Source organism: Gavia stellata, chromosome 3 (assembly GCF_030936135.1).
Source record: "Gavia stellata isolate bGavSte3 chromosome 3, bGavSte3.hap2, whole genome shotgun sequence".
NCBI classification, from domain to species: domain Eukaryota; kingdom Metazoa; phylum Chordata; class Aves; order Gaviiformes; family Gaviidae; genus Gavia; species Gavia stellata.
In genome coordinates, this window is record NC_082596.1 from 24,185,726 (window position 1) to 24,208,326 (window position 22,601).

At 39.8% G+C, this 22,601-nt stretch overlaps 1 protein-coding gene across 1 annotated transcript in view; it reads left to right on the plus strand.

The window, feature by feature from the left end:
• RGS22 (regulator of G protein signaling 22) overlaps window positions 1-22,601 on the plus strand; it is a 75,178-nt gene that overhangs the window by 19,147 nt on the left and 33,430 nt on the right. The window contains exons 7-15 of the mRNA XM_059836344.1: window positions 157-328; window positions 3,294-3,975; window positions 4,539-4,700; window positions 5,640-5,820; window positions 9,793-9,932; window positions 10,463-10,568; window positions 12,447-12,572; window positions 14,139-14,240; window positions 20,145-20,339. Coding sequence (XP_059692327.1) covers window positions 157-328; window positions 3,294-3,975; window positions 4,539-4,700; window positions 5,640-5,820; window positions 9,793-9,932; window positions 10,463-10,568; window positions 12,447-12,572; window positions 14,139-14,240; window positions 20,145-20,339 — 1,866 coding nt within the window. The remainder of the gene's footprint in view (window positions 1-156; window positions 329-3,293; window positions 3,976-4,538; window positions 4,701-5,639; window positions 5,821-9,792; window positions 9,933-10,462; window positions 10,569-12,446; window positions 12,573-14,138; window positions 14,241-20,144; window positions 20,340-22,601) is intronic.

Sequence of the window (22,601 nt, forward strand, 5' to 3'; positions counted from 1 at the left end):
ACGAGTATGCTCAGCTACTGTCGTACAGCTCTCCCCACTGGGAACTATCATTATAGAAATCTACACAAACAGGCTGCAGACAGTAAGCCCTCTGCTCTCAGAAACACTGCAATCAATAGAGAACTTTAAATTATTCTATGACATTTCTTTTCCTAGGCTACGGTCTCTCAGACAAAGGATTGGTTTATGTTAGCAAAACGAAGTGAATCCGTGAAAACTACAGATTCATTTATGCATCCTGCAGCTTCTAGTCAAATTCAAGATACTCGGTATTTGCCTGGGCAGCATGAAAGACACGATTCATTAAGTGAAAAAGATAGCCTTCTGGGTAAGTAACAGGGGCTCAGCCATAGTATTTATAACACAACTCTGACTAGGTGGAATGAAAAGGCATCCCAAGGAATTGCTGGTAACTCCATTTCTTACCTTCTGAGAATCACATAGTATCTTAGGCTTCAGGTGGGGATTTGTTTCTTTCCATAGCCACAACATTAAATGAAAATTTGAGTTAGTAGCCAAGTAATTTTGTGATAGTAGAAGCCTCTTTTCTTACACATTTCTGTCTCATAGATATCTGTAAGTTTCAGTTAAGGGGTTTTTTTTCTTTTTTTCTATTTGATATGTTTTGAAAGACTTTCTTGTCTGGATTCTTTGGGTGTTTGATAATGTGTGATTTGTGTTGCAGCCATCTTCTTAGGGTATTTATGTTGGGCACTTAAAGGCCTTTGGCTGCCAATTTTTATGAATCTTATAGAATGTAATTGTTTGTGACACTCCTGTCTATCTGTCAAATTTAACTGAAATTGTTCAGCAGGTTTCAAAGGTACTGGGAGAGAACATACAGATGCACATATGGACATACCTGATTGCATAGCCTTGCTTCCGCTCTGTAGGCAGTAGCAAGATGAACAGAGGAGTCTCAGCTCATATGTTAGAGTTCTCTCTCCCCCATTCTCAAAGGAAAAAGCAGCCATTCCACTTTGAGACTTGTACTGCTGGGACCTCAGAGTCCAATGGCTGAATGGGAAATTGGAAGACCTGGTAACTCCAGAAGTCTGTCTTCTTCCCCAAACCCATGAGGATCACCCCAGGAAATATATTGCTGATGCATGCATTATTAATGAAGTTATTCAAGTTGCACTTGTTTGCAGCTCATGACTCTAACACTAATTTTTGCAGTGCTTTGAGAAGAGAGGTCACAAATGCACCATTCTTGCAGAGCGTTGTAAAGTAGTGTAGCTCTGTATTGCAGTGGGCTGGGCATAGGTCTATGGAAAGCCTCTCTGTCCTCTACTTTTGCTACAGTTGTCCTGCAGTCAACAGCATTTTGCCTCAATGAATATTTTACATCTTCTCACTGAAAACTTTGTTTTATAACATAGACCTTCATTTTGCATGTGCTTATTACTCTGCTTTATGCTTATTTCATGGGAAATCCAGCATTCTTTCAGTCAGAAAACTTTTTTTAAGCACAGTATTCACTTGGTGTAGAGGTCAGGCACTGGAAGCAATAAAGGGCATCAGCTAAGTTTCTCAGAGCCAGCCTGCAATTAGAAAGGGTTCAATAGCTGAAGGTATTGGCTTGGACACTCCGGTTTGAATTCCTTGCTCACTGCTCCAGTTGGATCAGAATTATCAATTAATGTCTTGAGCAAAACCCTGAGCCACTTGGCTTTTGATTACTCAAGAGCTATGTATCTCTCTCCCTAATTGCCTCAGGCACTGTGAAATCATTCTTCATTTTTCAATTTCAGAGAACTGTGTTGAGAAGCTATAATTTTTCTTTGTCAAGCGAAAACATTTGAAATACTTTAGAAATAAGAGAAGATACTTTAAATCACTCTGATTTTTATATTAATGCCAACATATTGTGCCATGTGTACTTACACATGAAATTATGCAAGTGCAGAGCAGGGAATCTCTATGCCATGTTCCTAATCCAAGTGTCTGTGCCAGTGGCCAGCACTGGTTAGATGTGGCTTATTACTGGAGGAAGATCGAAGGAATATCTAACTGCCATTGCCATTTATTGACTAGGCCACCACAGAGGGTTACACCAGCTGATAACATTACAAATGTGAATTTAGTGTCTCTGAGAGATTTAGCCCTTTTCTATCAAAATCTGATGTAGTGCATGTGTTCACAGGTTGTAGCAATCTTCTCACTGACGATGTTTTGCCTTAGTGATACAACAGAGCATGAAAATCTACATCTTAGCACTAGGGAAATACAGAAGATACAGTATATTCTATAGTTTAAACACTGGATTGATATGAAGATATTATAGAGCCACAATTGAATTATGACTTTGTTTTTTCTTACTTTCACTTAGATTCTGCTGCTGTTCACAGTATCTGTAGGTGTTCTGCTCAGTTTTACAGGACTGACTTGTACAGTGACAGCAGCATTAATCTAGCTAAGCAGTATGTATAGTCAACATCATCTTTGCTAACATGCTCCAGAAGTACTCGATTTGCTAAAAGTCTGGCAGAAGTAGAAAAGATATTTGAGCAAGTTAAAGCAGTAAGTTTCTTTCTCAGCAGACCAGGATGGCAGGTCATGCTTAATAGCATAGGGACGATGAGGAGTTGGGTAAAAGGAATTAAGTAGGGAAGTGTAGACCAAAAAAACAGGGCTGGTGACTGTTCTGAACTTGTTAGTTATGAAACATCTCTAAATGAAAAAGAGCCATTTCTGGGTGGCAGACTGGACTGCAGGATTGTTAAATGTTTCCAGAGCCCTTGACATAATAATTTGTTTTGTTGTCCTTCTATGTATGTCAAGATTTTACCCAACCGACAGAGCCCTGTTTGATGCTTTAGTCTTTTGCAATAACCAATGTAAGTACACAAAGAATTATCACTTACTAGCTTCCTCAGGCCTAAACAAAAAACAACCCTGCTATATACTGTGACTTTGATCAAACTACGACCAAATGCTCAGGAAGAAACCAGGCCTTGTAGCACAACAAGGTGGTTTAACAAGTGCTGAGGAGCTGGGATGCTCAGCTGAGTAAACAAGACAATTGGCTCCAGAGGGAGCTGTTCCTGAACTCTGCTGCTCTGATGGAATTCAACAGGGAATGAGTTTCTGAGTCATGGGGCTGAGTTTCTAGCCAGATAGCAACAGCAGAAGCACCTCTGCTATTCCCTGCTCTGCAGTGTGACATGATCTGATTGTCCTGCAGCAGCACAATATAAATACGCTGCATTTTTTAACTTGGAAATGTTGATATGCAAGAGAACAGTCCTGAATCAAAAGGGTGTTCAATGACCTTTTTTGGTTTAATGCAGAAGCAGGTTCCCTGTCTAAGGAATGCCATCGATGGAGTTTCCTTTCCACTTCAAGGACAGCATCAGTAAAAGATGACATTATTAGGGAGAGATCCAGAGAGGCTGAGGAGGGTTCTTCTGTGGCCATTGCTGAACCTCCTTCCCACACTCCGTTAAGAGTTTATCTAGACCCAAAATGGAACAGTGCAGGAGAAGAAGAAAATGGACAGGAAAGCACAACTTTTCAGGCGCCGGAAGAATTCATACCAGCTTATACTCAATTTGTAATGAAGGAACCTGTTTCAGACCTGACCCACCAGCCAGCTGCTGACATTGAGAGTGATGTGGATTTCCACAAACAGCCCGAAATGTTTATACACGAGTTAGCAAATAATGAATTTGCCTGTGGTACTGCAGAGTCACTCTTTTCCCAAAGTTATTCTCCATTTACTGTCTTGGACTCCAAGGGAGATGCAAGAGAACGGGACGCTGAAGAAGTAAGCTTAAGATCAAGTTCTGAAAGTGATGGGGCAGACAGTAGGGCTGCATGGTGTATTAGTCACAGGACTAATGACACTGGCAACAGACACAAGTTCAAAAGATTCAAGAAGTTCATTAAAGGAACACCTGGGGAGAAGTACTGGTGGCTTTGGATGGATATTGAAAGACTAAAGGCTCTTAAGGACACTACAAGGCAGCAAAGGTACTTCCCATTATTTAACAGTTATTCCCATTGTTTTAATACTTGTAACCTAGCTAGATCAATGCAGGTTTTGAGGTTTCAGAATAAATTGTAATGTTTGAATAGAACAGACACAATTAAAGTAATCACAAGTGTCCTGACAAGGTAAGTGAGGAATTACTCTGCTGAAGCTGATAAAATTCTTTTTGCAGAGTCATGTTTGCAAAGTTTACATGAAGTCAGAATCGCCAAGGTATTAAGGCTTTGTTAGAAAGAGATTTGGAAAACAGATGGCAACAAAAAGAAAAAAAAAGAATAAAAAAACTTAAATTCACAAGTAGGGCATTTAGTGTGACAAACTGCTCTAATGAAAGGCTCTGTTGGATTCAGATTGTCTATTCTAAGGCACTGTACATTTTATTTTATAGACAACCTGTCTCTAATTTGCAGAAACATTGTTTTGGCTTCTGCCACTTGCAATTAAAAACATGTAGCATGACAGCAGTTTAACAGATAGGATGGACTGCACTTAGTTCTGTATAGCATCTGATACACGCTTATGTTACTATTTTTGTTGACTCAAGGCAACTCAGTAAGATGAAAAAACTGTATCTGCTGAGCAGTGGAGACTATTTCCTCAGTTCGGAAGTGTTACTCAGACTTGATCTACTGCGTGGAGATCAGTGGAATATAAGGCATTTAAGACGGATTCAGCCTGAAGTAGTGAAACCTATACTTCTTTACTGGTATGGAAAAATGAACATGAACTAAGATTCGATTGTTTAACAAATTTCCCTTTTTTTTGATAAGCCTGTTAGGTTTGTTTCATCTCACTTATCCCATTGCAATTATGGGAAGCAATGTCACTGTAAATACTAGCAGACGTTGCCTCCGAACTTTTAGTTGAGCCTAAACTACACTGCAATCTACTGAGAAGCCAGGTACATCTGCCTTACTGAACTCTTGTTACTTTACTGCCAGAGCATCTGAGCTACTTAGTGTATAACTGCCTTGGATACCATTCAACTAAACTTTAGGCTGCAGGGTAGAGAAACCCCTCCAGGCATAGAAGGTTAATTCTGTCCTAACCTATTCCCCATATTGCCCTTCTCAAGTTTCTGAGGATGCTCTGTGTATACATCTATGTGGAATTTGACCCTGAGACTTTACTGTTCAATGTCTGTCGTACAAAATGCCTTCTACATATTGACAGCTTAAGTGAGGATACAAATTCCAACCTGTTTCTGAAATATAAGTTAAATTTTTTCAGGTCTTCTCTCCTCCCCAGGGGGGATCAACATATTGCAGGCATAAACAAATACCTGCATTTGTGAACTTTGCTGTGAAGCCTCATGAGAGTTGTGGTTTATGTCCTGTGACCTACAACCCTTTCCTGTTCTTTGCTGTAGGATGGATGGGGTGTATCCTACTGCAGACTCAGACAAAGGCAGCTATGTAATGGTGCATAATTTGCAATCTAAGTTTATGTGTAGCTTGGTTTTAGATTTCGAAGAGTGCAATGTCTAAACACATCTTTAACACTATCTGAATTTTAATTCTAGGTGCATATAGCACCATATCTTGATACAGTAAACACCATCATGGGGGGAAAAAAAAAAAAAGAAGTCAAATAGCCCAGTATTTCATGTTTTGGAAAGTTCCACTTATTAGCTTTTTTTTCCTAGGGGTCCCAGATTTTGTGTCACTCATTCAACAGCAACAGAAACTGCCAGTGCACAACTGAAGCTCTGGCACACATGCCAAGAGAGACCAAGGGTGGATATAGATCCTTTTCCACAAATGGTATCATTGCTACCATTGACACCTAAGTCTTGCATGCCCAGGATACCACCTTCCCTTCCTCAGGTAGGTAGGATCGCAACATTGAAAAACAAAGCCTTGTCCCATCAAAAATAATGATAAAACTCCTTGAATTAAATGGAACAATAATATGGTACTTGGTTGGTAGGAAGTCAAGATTTAGCAAGCTAGTCTGTTGCAGATGGTTATGGATAAAAATGCAACAAAATTTTACTATACTTTATGCAACAGGTTGTTATAAATTGAGTCAAATCACAGAATCGCAGAATCACAGAATGATAGGGGTTGGAAGTGACCTCTGGAGATCATCTAGTCCAACCCCCCTGCCAGAGCAGGTTCACCTAGAGCAGATTGCACAGGAATGTGTCCAAGCGAGTTCTGAATATCTCCAGTCAAGGAGACTCCACAGCCTCTCCGGGCAGCTTGTTCCAGTGCTCTGGCACCCTCAAAGTAAAGAAGTTCCTCCTCATGTTTAGATGGAACTTCCTGTGACCAAGTTTGTCCCCGTTACCTCTCGCCCTGTCACTGGGCACCACTGAAAAAAGACTGGCCCCATCCTCCTGGCACCCACCCCTCAAGTATTTACAAGCATTAATAAGATCTCCCCTCAGTCTTCTCTTCTTCAGACTAAAAAGACCCAAATCCCTCAGCCTTTCCTCATAACAAAGATGTTCCAGTCCCCTAATCATCTTCGTAGCCCTTTGCTGTACCGTCTCCAGCAGCTCCCTGTCCTTCTTGAACCAGGGAGCCTAGAACTGGGCACAGTACTCCAGATGTGGCCTCACCAGGGCAGAGTAGAGGGGGAGGATAACCTCCCTCGACCTGCTAGCCACACTCTTCTTGATGCACCCCAGGATGCCATTGGCCTTCTTGGCCACAAAGGCACATTGCTGGCTCATGGTCATCCTGTGGTCCACCAGGACTCCCAGGTCCCTTTCCACAGAGCTGCTCTCCAGCAGGTCAGCCCCTAACCTGTACTGATGCATGGGGTTATTCCACCCCAGGTGCAGTACCCTACACTTGCCTTTGTTGAATTTCATAAGGTTCCTCTCTGCCCAACTCTCCAGCCTGTCCAGGTCACGCTGAATGGCGGTGCAGCCTTCCGGTGTGTCCGCCACTCCTCCCAGTTTTGTGTCATCAGCAAACTTGCTGAGGGCACACACTATCCCTTCCTCCAGGTCATTGAGGAATATATTGAACAGGACTGGACCCAATACTGACACCTGGGGAACACCACTTGTTACAGACCTCCAACTAGACTCTGTGCCACTATTCACAACCCTCTGAGCTCTATCTATCAGCCACTTCAATCCACCCCACTGTCTGTTCATCTAACCCACACTTCCTAAGCTTGCCTATGAGGACGATGTGGGAGATGGTGTCGAAAGCCTTGCTGAAGTCAAGGTAGACAACATCCACTGCCCTCCCCTCATCTATCCATCCAGTCATGCCATCGTAGAAGGCTGTCACATTGGTCAGACAGGACTTCCCCTTGCTGAATCCATGTTGACTACTTCTGATAACCTTCTTTTCCTCCAGATGCTTTGAGATGACGCCCAGAATGAGCTGTTCCATCATCTTTCCAGGGATGGAGGTGAGGCTGACTGGCCTGTAGTTTCCTGGGTCTTCCTTCTTGCCCTTTTTGAAGACTGTAGTGACATTGGCGTTCCTTCAGTCCTCAGGCACCTCACCTGTTCTGCAGGACCTTTCAAAGATGATGGAGGGTAGCCCAGCAATGACTTCTGCCAGCTCCCTCAGCACTCGCAGGTGCATCCTATCAGGACCCATCGACTTGTGGATGTCCAGTTTACTTAATTGGTCTCTAACTTGATCCTCCTCAACCAAGGGAAAGTCTTCTTTCCGCCAGACTTTCTCTGTTACCTCCAAAGTCTGGGACTCCTGAGGGCTGGCCCGAGCAGTAAAGACTGAAGCAAAGGCAGCATTCAGTAACTCCACCTTCTCTGCATCATCTGTCACCATGGCACCTATCTTATTCAATAGTGGGCCCACATTTTCTCTAGTTTTCCTTTTGTCTCCGATGTACTTGAAGAAACCCTTCCTGTTGACCTTGACATCCCTTGCCAGGTTTAATTCCAAGGAGGCCTTGGCTTTCCTCGTTTCATCCCTGCATACTCTGACGGCATTCTTGTAATCTTCCCAAGTGGTCAGTCGCTTCTTCCACATACTGTAAACTTCCTTCTTCCACTTGAGCTTTTTCAGAAGCTCCTTGCTCAACCATGCAGATCTCCTGCTTCCCTTGCCTGATTTCTTGCTCTTAGGGAAACACCGATCCTGAGCCTGGAGGAAGTGGGACTTGAATATCACCCAGCTTTTTTGAGCCCCACTACCTTCTAGAGCCCTAATCCATGGGATTTCTCCAAGCAATTCCTTGAGGAGATCAAAGTTAGCCCTCATAAAGTCCAAGGATGCAATCGTACTTGTCGTTTTGTGCATACTGCATGTGATTCTAAACTCTATCTTCTCATGATGGCTACAGCCAAGGCTGCCCCCAACCTTAATGTCCTCCACCAGTCCCTCTTTGTTTGTCAGTACTACGTCCAGTAGTATGCTGCTCCTTGTTATCTTCTAGGTTCCATCCTGGCTATTTCATAAGTCTTTTGGATAGATACTTAGTTTGAAATTCTCAGAACTGCAAAATTAAGGATCTAGAAGCACAGATTCTGCCCTTCAACCAGCCTTATCTTAATCCAGAGCAGTTCTTACAACTTCACTGCAGTTACACTGAATCTACCCCTCATGTTTTAAAAAGGGCAGAGTTCTGCTCATTTTCTATCACCACAGTCCTTCAATCAGCTACACATGATTTTACACATGATTACAGAGGGCCATAAGCCACACAACACAGACCTTTTCACAGCATGTAGCTTGCAGGTGCCCAGTTCAGTTTTGACTATTTTCTTCCTTCAAAGCCTGAATTTGAGAGGTAACTGCAATGAAAGCTGCAGGTTTTCAGCAACACAGTGTTAAGCCTCGGGACACAAGGTACTTGGAGAATGTGAATCAAGACTGTGGTTTCAGTATCAAGAACTGGATGGTCTATGCCACAGATCTGTTCACACACACCTCTGTTACCTTTGAGTTGGATAGTTTTAGACTGTAATCATATTTTTTAAAAAGCTAATTCATGTAGATAATGGAGGAAAAACAGTGGGACAGATTTCCTGTTCAGAAGAAGCTGGGTTCAGGAGCCAGATTCCTGCTCATCACAGCAGGAATGGGAGCCAGAAGCAGCTGCCTCATACAGAGACCAGTTCTGGCTTCACAAGTCGTGCTAATGACCCAGGACTAGCTGTAGGTCAGGCAGACAGGATCCTAACTCTGCAGGTTTTCCAGCCCCTGTTGAGTTCAGCACTTGAAGAAAACTATGACCTGGAACCCATGAACCTCACAGAATCAGCTGATGGACCATTTCTTGCTGCTTTTTTTTTTTTTTCTGTGAGAAATCTGGACTTTTGACTCTTCCAGCTCCACCGTGCTTGCAAGAGCTTAGAAAGAGCAGCAGCTCTGGATGAATTTCTGAGGGCACTGTGAATGCAACTGGTGTCTCCAAAAAGTCATAGCATGATTTTGGTTAAAATAAGTTAGTGATGGTGTGGCAGAATGTCCCCTTTCTCTCTTAGTCTGAGTGATTGTATCTGTCTTACAGTCCTGGTTTATAGTGAGCTACTTAAGGTAATCTTAGTAAAGATGCACAAAACGTGTTCACATGCTTTTCACCCGACATCCTCTGTAATTCTGTACAAAGTGCATGTAACATATTTCTACCTGTTAAAAATGTAATTTTTAAGCTAGAGTGGCTATTAAGGTGTGCTAAAAAATCTTGCAAGATATTCAGAGAAGCTTTTTGCAGTTTGCAGTTTTACATATTGTGATTGACAAGGAAAAATAGTCTTGAAAACCCTTCAATGTTTTTGAGTACTTAATGAGAACATGTTAAGAAAACACAAAGGTGGAAAAATAATCAGAATTGCCTTATCTTTCTGTTATGTCTTTTAGAAAAGTAGAACAAGCTCGCCAACAACTTTATTAAAACAAGCTACGCCGAATTTCTCTTTGAAGAGATCATCAAGATTATCACCTACCCTGCCATCAAGTCAGAGCCCCCGAAGGGATGACATTTCTAGCAGTAGAAAGTGGTTAAGTAAAAAAGTCCCTTGTACATCTTTCTGCACACCAGTATACCTCGAATATTTATGAAGGGCTTTTAGATCCTACTGTTTTAATTAATACTTTTCTTTAACACTATAATTTGCTTAGTGAAACACAGTTATGGTACAGATCGCGTGCATGGAGAATTCCTCCCTGGTTGATTACTTTCTCATTTGTTTGTGCCACAACACAAAAGGGTTTATTTCTCCAAATACAAGTGTTTTACCCTCTCTTGTGTAACAGTTGATATTCTGTACATACCTTCATATTCTTTTAACCTGTCTCAAGCGCTTGCTGTCAGAGATATGCTGTGTCAGTGATTTCCACAGGACCACATGAAAAAGTATGTCTCTACATTTTTTACATTTATTATAAATTTGAACTCCATGTACTTTTTCCCTCTACTATTCACTATGTCATTCTACCTCTCTCATGCTCCTTCTTAGTTGTTTATTTTATAAACAGTCCTATTTTTTTTAAAATATGTATTGAAAATTTTGTTTGTTTGTGGATCCAGGCCAAAGTCAGTGGGCAGAGACATGATTAATTGCTTAGCTTTGGATGACACTGAAGACTCAAAATACCGGAGTTATAGAAAGTACACCTATGCTGAGCTTCTCCTTGTAAGTATTAGTTGAAAATATTAGTTGTCTTGAATCATGGGTTAAAACACTTTATTCTGTAGTATTAAAGAGGAAGTAATCAATGATGGGGAGAAATTAGTTTGATTATATGAATGTCAATGCCTTATGCAGGGGTATAATTAGAACGTCAGCATTTTCTGTGTGGTATCTGTCACCTATTTGATAGGAAATTATGGCACATACAGAGGTTTATTTTCACTGAAAAGTGTTGATCTTCTCCATGGTGACCATGTGTTCAGTAGCCTGTTATGGAAAACTCACTGGATAAATGCTTCAGTGGAATTGTTGCCTAGGAAATTACAGCAGACTTACAGTGAAAACTGAATCTGCCCTAGAAAGTCATTAAAATAGTAAAATTCATAGGAGGAAAATGCTTCACTTGTAGAATTCCTCTTTATTGCTTGTGTACTTCATTCTTTTCTTTGTTGAATTATTGCCTGCTAAGCAGGCCCTCAATCCAGCAAACCTCAGGAAGGACAGGCTGCACAGAAAAGCCTTTTCTCAATAACTGTTAAAATGCTGACAAATTGAACATGTGAGATGTCAAGATCTGGCAATTTAAAATATATCCAAAACCTTTGACGTTTGTGGAATGGTCTCGAAACAACCTGCTGTTTCATAGAGGTATTGATACCCATGGCCTCCCAACTGAAAAAAACCCCAACAGGTTATGAAATCTGGGCCTGTTTGCATATGCATGGAGTTTGCTGATCACTTGAGCACATGATTGTTTGTTTTTCACACCAAAATCATACTTTGTTTATTACTTCACTGCAGTAATTTTACTTCCTTGTTAATTTTGACAGAAGAAAAGTCTAGTCTTTGCAATTAGGGGACATTTGCAGTTAGAAACTTATATTCAGGAAATGTTCACACCATGAACTATTAGTTTTTATACACCTTCATCATGCAGAGTTTCCCTCTGGCTGAGGGAGGAAAATACTATCCATTTATACTTACAGGGCTAGACTGGAACCTACAGTCAGGACCCCAAAATTTGCCATCACAAATATGATGCAAAGGGAAATTCAGGGATCCATAGTTTAGCTTCATACCGGGGAGGGGGATCTTTCTACTCTGCTTCAGAAGTCTGGCTTCCTCCTGCCCATCTCCACCCCAGTTACTGTTTGGAAAGAAGCTGGTTGTCAGCCACCACACTCATCTGCTCCCACTTCTGTTATCAGAGACAGCAAGTCAGCCAAAGTTTCTTCCTTGTGATCACCAGAAGCAAATTTACTACTTTGTAACCTCCTCTGGCTTCTCTGTGAGCATTGTCAAAATGGATGTATTCTTCCTCAAATGGTCCAGGAGCCAGCCACAGTAAAGAGGATTTCTTGCCCCCCTAAAATGCTCATGATTTTGTTGCTGATGTCAGTGGTATAACCCAAAGAAATATATCTTTTGTTCCATGACAGTTAATTGTTTTGAGGCTTGACCAAATAACCACCTATTAACTCCTCTTAATTCAAAACACAGTAGCCTGAGCTGAGACAACTTTTGACAGCTAAGTGATATGGTTTAGTATCATTGGAATTCCCTGAATTCAGAGCTAAAGAGTTAATGACAGAATTAAGGCCAGGTTTGTTTTCCTGTTTCAAGTACTAAGGAACCACCTAAGGGATGCTATGGTAATTTTGCTACTTTGCATGCCTTCAGTCATCAGACTTATTCCATTGGATGTGAAAATTTAGTGGGAAAATGGTATGGAGAGCTATGATCAATTGCATATGTAGTAGAAAATGGAGTCTAGTTTCTTGGGATGAAGACACTGCATGGCCCTCCATTGCAATGTACTGACATTTGAAAATAATGAAAGCCTGTTATTCCTTCCTCTATAACTATATTTTATTTGTCCAGGGGAAAAGAGCTGCTGGCAGTGTTGTCTTAGGGGGATCAAGAATGGAAAGCATGCTGCAGTCTCTTTATTTGGAGAACAGAGCAGGCTATTACTTCACACACTTCTGTGAGAAGTCAGGGAATAAGGTATGAGCATTTTCCTACCCTGTGATAATTTAGTCCACAATTGACTGAATGCCAAGTTATAGAGGGCAGCCAGACTGAAAAAAAAAAATGGAGAAAGAAAGATTGATGACTGGATGAATTATTACTTGTGAGACTCCAGTCCCTCAACAACAATAAACTGTTCATGCGTATATTCAAACTAATGACAGGTCTTAACCAAGCTGTCAGATCCTAACTGTCTCAAACCTATTGGAAATCTGATTGTACCATCAGGGATAAAAAAAGACTAATAATTTTTAAAAACTAGCCTAACTTGGCAGAAAAAATGAGGTCTTAACCCACAAAAACATTTTTTAAAAAGATGGAAAATCCGCTATGCTATTACTCATGATAATCTGCCTCCTTACTTGTTGGGTTAGTGATGTCCAAAATCTCCAATGTTTTAAAAACGTTCTTCTGCTTCCACGAAGCTTCTTGGATTTCTGAGAAACATAACACTATTTCTTCTCTGCAGTCAGCAGATCCATCATTCATTGCTGGGTGTAAATTGAGGATTGGTTGGAACAAGTTATGAATCTGAGTCAGTGTTTAGTGACTTTGCAGAAAAATTGAGTCTTTAGGGGAGATTTGAATGCAATCAAGATGGACATCTGTTTCACCGCTGGCACAACCCAGAATCCAGCAGCAGTAGCTAGAAATGCCTTTGGCTACCAGAAGGCAAGAGCCAATGTTTCCAAAGCTGAATACCTTCAGCTAAAAATATTAAATGTGTGTAGATAGAAATCTAAATAAAAGTAACTTATTTTTTCATCAGAGATAGGCACCCACTCACGTATTCTCTAGGATTTGTAGGTGCCAGACTCCTTTGAAAAGTATTTCCTTCATGTTTTGTCTACAGCTGTGGAGCCTATTTCACTCATATGCCAGGTCCGGCAGGCTACAGTTTGTGGAGCAAAGTTCCCTGCCCCTATCTTTTTGGAACACTTTCTTTACTGTCCAGTGATGGGGGTTTCAGGGTATCTTCAAGATCGAAACCTCAGAAGCACATGATTAAAACAGAGGACTTGGGGAAAGATCTAGGCTCCTTCTTCTGAAAGATCTTTTGATGTTTGTTTGAATTTATGAAATGAGGCCAAGACTCTGTGCCTCAGAAAAGTGTGTAATAAAAATGTAATGATAGTCCCAGTAACATATGTCAAGTACACAATATTTAATTGTTTTGGTTATTGCTGCAAAATGCTATTTCACCATGGCACAAATTCTGCATGTCCATTATCAGCATTTCTTCTTTAGTGCTGGCTTTATGCCACTGAAATGTGGTTACTCTTCAAATGTTAACTACAATGTTAGCAATTTTAATAGCCAATTATGCATAAAGGATACAATAAAAGATATAGTATCACAGTGACGATGCCATTAAATATGTTGTCCTTCTGCCAGTATGCAACAGAAGATTAAATCCATCTTAAATTGAGCTTGATTTATGATGATCCCAAGCAGCTAAATAATTACTTGCATTGGAAAGTCAACCTTTTATAAAGCTGTGATATTTGGGTAGCAATAACTTAAAATATTTTTCATCTCTAGTTGTGGAAGAACAGTGCGTACTTTTGGTTTGACCTACAGGCTTATCATCAGCTTTTCTACCAAGAAACTCTTCATCCTTTCAAAATATGCAAGCAAGCTCAAGTAAGTTGTAAATAATATGTTTTTCCTTCACAAATACATTTCTCCATTCCCTTTACAATTACATTTGTTCAGTGTAAAGACTGAAAAGAAGATAGAAAGTAGAAAAGTTTCCAAATCTTGACAACTCACACGAAAGTAAATCTGGGTTGTGGACAACAAAAGAAGATCTTTGGGTCATTTCCATGGAATTTCTTGATTTAAATATTAAACATGCATAGTTTGACTTCTAGGCTCTGCTGCCTGTTCCCAGTTTTATCTATTATACTCAGTTTACCTAATCTCCCCTTTGGTACTCTGTGTCATATTTGGAAACTGTCTGCTTAGTGTTAACATCAGAGATAATATTTTTTCTAAATCATCTAATTGTGCTGTACCTTTCCTTCCATCTCCTGTGTGGGTTAGAATTGCAAGTCTCACAGTCCAGACCTCAGATAATGACCTTAGTCATGAAAATGGATCTTTCAGTTGTCAGTGCTGTTTTTCTGATTGTCAGGGCATCATTATGCTCTTTGCACAGTCATCATCTCCCTCATTTGATCTTTAGACCCTCATTTACTGTCAAGCGGAACTGATATTTCCTATAAATGAGCATTCTTAATTGAGCATGCGCTTTAAGTCAGGGAATAAAACAAAAGTGAACTAGTTCACAACATGAGTGCTGATAGCTGTCACTGACTGCAGAATAGTCCGATACTGCCAGGGGAAGAGTCTGCAGCAGTGAGATATCATTAGAAGGACTCCAAGCAACTTTTAAAATCACTTAATGAAACTTCAGCCTGTTTTCCCTCTGTAAATCTTGTGTAGGAGTATATCCTATCTGCATATTTCAATATATGCTGTAATAGAGCAAAGTTACTTCACATGTCATTGGAACAAATATCTGTAGAAAGCAGTGGAGAATAATCTCTTTGTATGACATGTTACTGAGCATCTGGACTTCCTTGAATTTGTCGTCTTTTCCTACTTAGAGGTTTTAATGGGGCAAATGACAGAATTTTGCATATTTGTCCAGAATTCTCACCTGAATCAGCATTATTTGTACAGAAACTCCAAGCAGAGGCCAAGGCATGGATTCCTCCCTCTCTCCTGTCACACACTGCCTAACTTGAATTGCTACCCTATTTAGTTGTTTTCCCCTCCAGCTCTACTTATGGCCTGAGGCTGAGGGCAACTGAGTGTACCCCTAAGACTGACTGTCTCCCTTATCTGCCCAGGCATGTGTGTGGCTAGGGACCCTGCTCACAACAGGTGTGCAAGTTAACCATTTTCCTGTATGTTTTGCTGCAGGCCAAATCTTAGGTTACGGTCCATGATGGTTTTCAATTTGGTTTCATTTCACACCAGCTTACAGCTCTTTCTGCACTGGTTACATGGCTGAAAATTAAGGCCCAGGTCTTTTTTGCTTTTCTTATCTTATTTCCAGTGCTGGCCTGGTGGTGACAGCAGAACAACGTACAATCAGTGTTACCAGGCAATTGCAGAGAGCTACATACACATAGCCATTAAAGTAAATACATCAAAACAAAATATGTGAAACTGTTCCATTAGCATAACTAACAGCTGAAATGTAACATAACAAATCAACACATGTGCTGCAACATTTGGTATCATTCTCAAGCTTGCCTTTTAAGGCTGGACAAAAATTACTTTTGTTTTCATTGGAACACGGTAAAGAGTCAAGCTGCATCCAATCTACAGGGTCTCCTTATGGAAGAGATGCCTTCCCAAATTCTGCGCTCACCTTTGGCACAACAAGATAATCATTCCAGATACTCCTAAGAGAATGTGGATCAGATTCACACAACACATCGTCATATATATTTTACTATTTATTACAGAAAGAGACATCCAGAGTATTCTGTATGTGTTCTGCCTGCATCCTGTTAGAAAAAAGAGCAAACCTGGATTGCTATGTATTTGCTACTCATTGTTTCATTTGTTAGGCATTTTTATCTCAGCTTTATGATAGAGTAAGGAAATACATTCCAAGGTGTATATTCATTCATCCAGGGAAAGAAACTACAGTGAGAATGAAATCTGATGGATAAGAAAAACCATGAGTACAGGTAATCATCCAGGAACATATATAGTTATTCACTGTAAACATAGGCACAGGAGTGTAAAATAAATTGGGAAAGAAAAGATATAACGAAACACATATTGTAGGTTTTGATAAAAAAATAGTTATTTAGAGTTAGAAAAATTAATACAGTTATGGGAAGTACAGTATTTTAACACTAAAATCAATTTAGATAAAGGGAGTTATCATTACTGTGAACTTTTAGGGTCAGACACAAGATTTATGTTACTGGAAAGTGATGATGGGGGTTAATTAAGGCAGTTTAGCCTTTCCATTGAAGACCAGCCAGTGCATTGTATTCTTCCATCATATGATTCTGTCAAGCAGCTGCACAAGCCCCTTGTTTAGATCAGAGCAATATCCACACCTTTGGGCAGCAATACACAGCACTTGGACTTAAATCTTTTTCATGTTTCTTGCTTCACTCTAGTAATTCTGAAATTGCTTACCAAAACCTCCTCATCTGGGGATGAATTCACACCAAAACCCAAGGCCTGAACAATCCCTGATTTGGAAAGTCATAAATGAGGCCAAAGCCTTAATCTGAATTTCCTAAGCATTTTGTATCTCCAGATTTGTGCCATTATAAGTAATTTCAAGATGCAAACTCTGACCAAATGTTCAGATAGGGTTTTGGGTTCAATCCGTCACGTATTCTAATACACTTATAGGAAAATGTATAGCTGGCAGGTAGGAAAATTCTTTGTGTTTTACAAAAAGAACATAACATTGAATAAATGAAGTGTGATGTACACCTGATGTATGCATCATTTTGTATGAATTTGATAACCTTTAAGTTAATTTAATGTAATTTTTTCCTGTTGATCCTTTAGGAGATTGGGCAGTACAACAGTTTCACTATTCCACTGAGATTCAGAAAACAAGACTTCCACGACACGGGAGTCAAAAAAGGCTATGAATATTCCTTTTTAAAGGATACAATGTATTTTCCCCCTATATCTTGCTAACTTCATTGCCCGGTCCTGAAGGCTGTGAACACAGACACTTTTTCTCTTTTTTGGCATGTCTAGAACTCTTCGCAGTCAGTTTTCCTGCAGTCCTTGCATTCAAATCAGTGCAGATCTATATATGTGCCTGAACCCTCAGCAAGGGACATCAGGATGAAACCTCCTTCTCATTTCTCCCCTATCTGCAAGTGCATTCATTCACTTTGTGATGCTATCTTTTTACTTGGTGGGTCAAATCCCATAGCAATGGATTCTTATAAGAATTCAAGCAAAAAGATGGCATCGTGCCAAATCCTCAGACACTGTAAAACTGCATCCTTCAAAAGTGAAGTGGCTGTCCTGATTACAGCACTGAGGGTCTTGTCCTTTGAGCTTGGAGAAGTGCACTCCTATAGCTAGCTTAACCACCCCTAAATTTCTGCTTCACATGTATTACCAGCCCTAAATATTGTTTCTGGAAAAAAATGTCTGTCTTTACTACACTCCAGTTTTGCATGTGAGATTATACAGGACTGGGGGCAGTTCTGCAGGTAGAGCAGCCTGCAAAGGCAGTCCCTAATACAGCAATGTATTACAACAGTGTTTATGTGAGCAGATTGTCAAAAGTTTTTGGCCAAAGCTTCCTTAGTCTGGGCAATTTCTGACTCTGTAAGCTGATATTTTTTGTCAGCTCTAAAGAAGAGTAGTAAATGTACTCAAGTTAACCCATTTCATACAAAATCATGGGGGAAAGAAAAGTTCTGCCCAAGAAAGTTGTGGAGTGTTTGTTTAGGTTTTATTCTTAAAACTATGATAAAAATGACCAGCCATTTAAGGAACCAGGTTAAATGTGTGTTAAAATATTGAGGACCTATTTTGGACCCTTTTCACCAATTTACAGATCCCTTGTGTGGTTTTATGAGTCGTAACATGTGGAGCAATGTAGCCCTAATGACAAATAAAATGGTTAACCCCTCTTTAAAAAGTCTATTTTTAAAGAAACCACATCTTTATATCATTGGACTGGTCCCTTCTAATTTGGCTATTTTATATGTTAAATGTTTTGGATCAGACTAGAACATGATGTAATTGAAACTTTACTAGTGTTAGGGTTCTTCAAAACAACTCCAAGGTTTGAAATCACAATGAATCTAATTAATGCTGTCTCTGTTAAATTTATTTGGGGATTTGCTGAGAAGGGCATAATTCAGGATAAATGTGGTCTTGTTCTTCAGCTAGAACTCTTCTTGTGGATGTCCTCATTCTTTGACCTTACCCGTACACCTGGGGGTCTTTATTGCCTTGATAACATGGGCCATAATAGCCACAAACCATCTTTGTTTTCAGTGATTAGATCTATGTAGAAAGTGGGTGGAATCCTGCATAGACAGTAAATATAGTAATCATAACAAGTTTTAACTGGGGGATGGGTGTCAGCCATTGTAGCCCTGTATTCCTCAGTGACCTGATATCAGGAGAGTCTAAGGGGTCTGTTTCAGATTGTTAAGGTCCAAAATAATGGTGATGTAGTCTGGTACAGTTGCTGTTTGAAAGAAAGAGTCTAATAAATCAGAATTTCATTTAAAACTAACAGAAACATAATTATTTAATGTACTCAAACATTCTCCCACTGTGCTTGAAATCTAAACACAACAGTGTTTTATTACTGCTTGAACACAGAGTAAGTGTATTATTTTCTTATTTTCTACTGCTTTGTACATCTGCTAGGTACAGCTGGATTTTAGCAACATAAGGAAAATGAGAATTATCAGAAGCCTGCATTCTTCATTGTCAAAACTGTGTGATAATAAATACTGAAGATGGGCTCCTCAGTGCTATCCTAGAGAGAAATTCTGATCTATGCTACTAATCTGATCCCCTGACCATATGTTTGAAAATTAGTTAGACTTTGACAATATGAAGAAGTGAAAACATTTATAAGTATATGAAAATTATTATGGTAGCATCTTTTTTCACTTGAGTTCCTAGCTGCAGTCAGAATCATGATGTATTAGAAAGATCTTCTGGAATATCTTCTTCCAAGATATTCCTGGAAGAAAGTGTTTTTCTCTGAGTTTTCAATGTTCTTTTTCATAGCGATTTATGAAACATTAAAAAACAAGAATTTGACTTAGGGGACCATTTGGAATAAAAATCCTTTGAAATAAATTAAAAAAAATTACTCTATGCTTCAAGAACGAGCTGCTAATGAGAAGGAAACATTCTCCAGGTTCAGCTTTCTTCTGTTTGTACATGTTGAATGGCAAACTCTGTGTGCTTCGTAAAAAAGCATATTGTAATCCTTGTTTTGGTAAGGATTTAGACCTCAGCTGTGCAATGGTATCTCCTGTTACGGATCCTGTACCATGGTGGAGTCTCACCAATGTCAAAGAACTGTGCAAGAGAATCTCCACACAGAATGAAATCTTATAATTTTTCATTAATTTTAACCTTAAACTTACAAATTCCCATCTATTCAGAAGAAGTAAGACTCCTTCACAGGTTGGCCCAGCACATATTCTGCGAAACAACAATGCGACTTCATGAAGAGTGCCATTGCTGTAATGATTGTGGTTATCTGAATCTATCTAAGAACCAGCCCAATATCTCCAAGCAAAAACGACATTCAGCATTATTTTGTGATTTAACTATTTTAATAAGTAGGAGCTAAAATGGCAGGGAGGTCAGTTATGGCAATAACTGATTTTTGGACAAAATAGTAATATTGGCAAAAACAAGGCAGGTGTAATTAGATACACGTTCAGAATATACAGCAGGGCAATGGGGGACAAATATGCATTAATTCTCTCCTTCAATGGACTGTGACCATTGGAACGGATGATGGCTAAGAAACACTTTTCTTTTGTTTTATTGTAGTTCCTTTATGCAACTTACATTGCCCCATCTGCCAGTATGGACATAGGACTTCATCAGAGTAAGAAAAACATGATTTATCAGAAAATTGACCCAGCTTTTGAGGATCTTTTTGACCCAGCAGAAGAATATATCCTCACTGTTCTGCTAGAACCGTGGGTGAAGATGGTGGAAGCAGACAAATACACTTATGGAAAGGTAACTGACCTGGATGACACAGTGAAAAATTCTTATGTCAGGGAAGAAAATCACAAGGGCCTTCATATGCAGCCCTGTTACATTTATAGTCAGGAAGGGAGAAGTATTATGGGACGTTTTGCTCACCCAATCCTTTCTACGCTGATGGGTGGAGTAGGCTGAGCATCCTGTGGAGAGCAGACTTCCCACCCAAAAAAGAGGTGCAGGCTTCATAGACCCCTTGGTCTGTGAATTAGGGAGAAATGCATCTTGCTATGGCAAAATTTCTCTTTGCACTCAGGAACTGTCATGTTTCTGCATTCTTACCACTGATCAAAAGTAATTTTCTTATAATGGATTGCCCACAAGCCTTCTGTGTTTTTAATGATAAGCACAAAATAAGCTGTGTTTCTAGAGTATCAGTACGGTGATGCCAGGTCCATATTAATTGTGTCAAGTATTTGTTGGTGTTTAGAATTAAAGTGCAGCTACTGCTTAGCATAAGAGGAAATGTGATATGGCGATCCATCTGTATTTGCCCCAAACACTTTTTAGGTAGCTGCCCTGCTGTGTAAGGGCTAACTGTGCCCTGCAGGCTTCCTAAAGTAGGTGGCTCAGTGGTGTACTCAGTTCTAATCCCAGAAAGCCTCTGAAAGCTTGAATTGAGCACGCTCATGCAGGTCAGAGATGACTGCAATCCTGACTCTGCTTTTGACACATAAGAACAAGAAATGGTGGAGGCAGTGGTGGATGCTGTGGCTCTCTGCTCTTTGCAAACTTACCTGCAAGTCACAAGCTGTAGGTCAAACTTCTAATTCCAAGTCTTTACCATCTCTCTCTTGGATATGGAAGGAGAAACTTACAATGGGGAATCAGGAGTTGGAAGGCAGGAAGTTAATTCTTGTTCCTGGTTTCCCCACTATGACCTTAGATGCAGCATCTCCATTTTTACAGGAAATATCATCACTTACTGCTGATACTTCTGTCAGCATGTAATGAGAACATGCATACATTGCCCCCTGCAAAACATCTTGAAATCCTTTTGTGGAAGTTCTGTAGTACACTGTGCTTTTGTTACTATATCGTGCATGCATGTATGAACAACTAGGAGAACAGACACCTAAAATCAAAGTTGAGAAAGGTCTTCTAAGCCTATTAGGTGGTGGCCAGTATTAAATATTTAAGAATAGAGTATAAGAACAGAAAAAACCCATACAGCAGTATTGCCAGCTTCAGTGCTTTGCAACTGGGGACGTTCATGAAGCAGAGATCTTATCCACATTTTTGTGTTTAATAGTCTTTGATGAGTTTTTTTTCCCCATGGATTTATGTAAATGTGTCTTCAGTAATTTTATATCTTCAGCCTCGCTGTAGTAGTGGGTTCCATGGTTTAATCATGCAATAGGAGAAAAAAATGCTTATCTTGGTTTGTTTGCAAACCCCTCCCTGATAATTTCACCCAGTGCTCTAGTTTTGCATGTCATGAGGAACAGTGAACAATTGTTATCTTGTCATATTCTCAATGTTGTTATGCTTTTACATGTTTCTGCCATATCCCACTTCAATTACATCTCTTTGAAACTCAAGAATCCTAGACTATATGATCTCTCCTCTTACAGAAGGTGTTCCATACCTTTGTTACACTTATCACCCCCATCTGTATCTCTTATTTTATATTCTTTTGATGAGATGCAAGCAGTACTCAAGATCTGGATGCACTAAAGATTATCCAGTGGCAGAATCATGTTTTCTGTTTTGCTCTTTGCTCTTTTCGTAATTGTTCCTATGATTCTAATTGCCTTAGACTCCTGGTGAACTTTGAGTGGATGTGCAAAATGTAAGCTAATAGCCATCTGCAATGATTCCAAGATCTCTTTACTAAGTAATAACAACTAATGGAAAGCCCTAATTTGGAGCTCACTGGTATGACTTAATGTTTATTGTCATTGAATTCAGCTGCCCTTTTATCATGTAGACGCTAAAATGTCCTGAAATCCTGCAGCTCTTCACAGTCAATTTAATTTTTTGCTCTGTGGAATCATTTTGCAAACTTTGTTGTCTCCTCACTCACCTCCTTTTCCAGATAATTTCTGAATGTTTAAAAAAACAACCTCAGCGCAGATCCCTGTGAGACTCCAATAGGAACCCCACCCCATAATGAAAGTTATTTATTTCTTTATTTTTTCTTTTCTGCCTTCTAATTAATTCACAAGGGGACCTTCCCTCTCATCCTGTGATAACTTAATTTCCTTATGAAACTTTGGAAGTTTGAACATTGAAAAA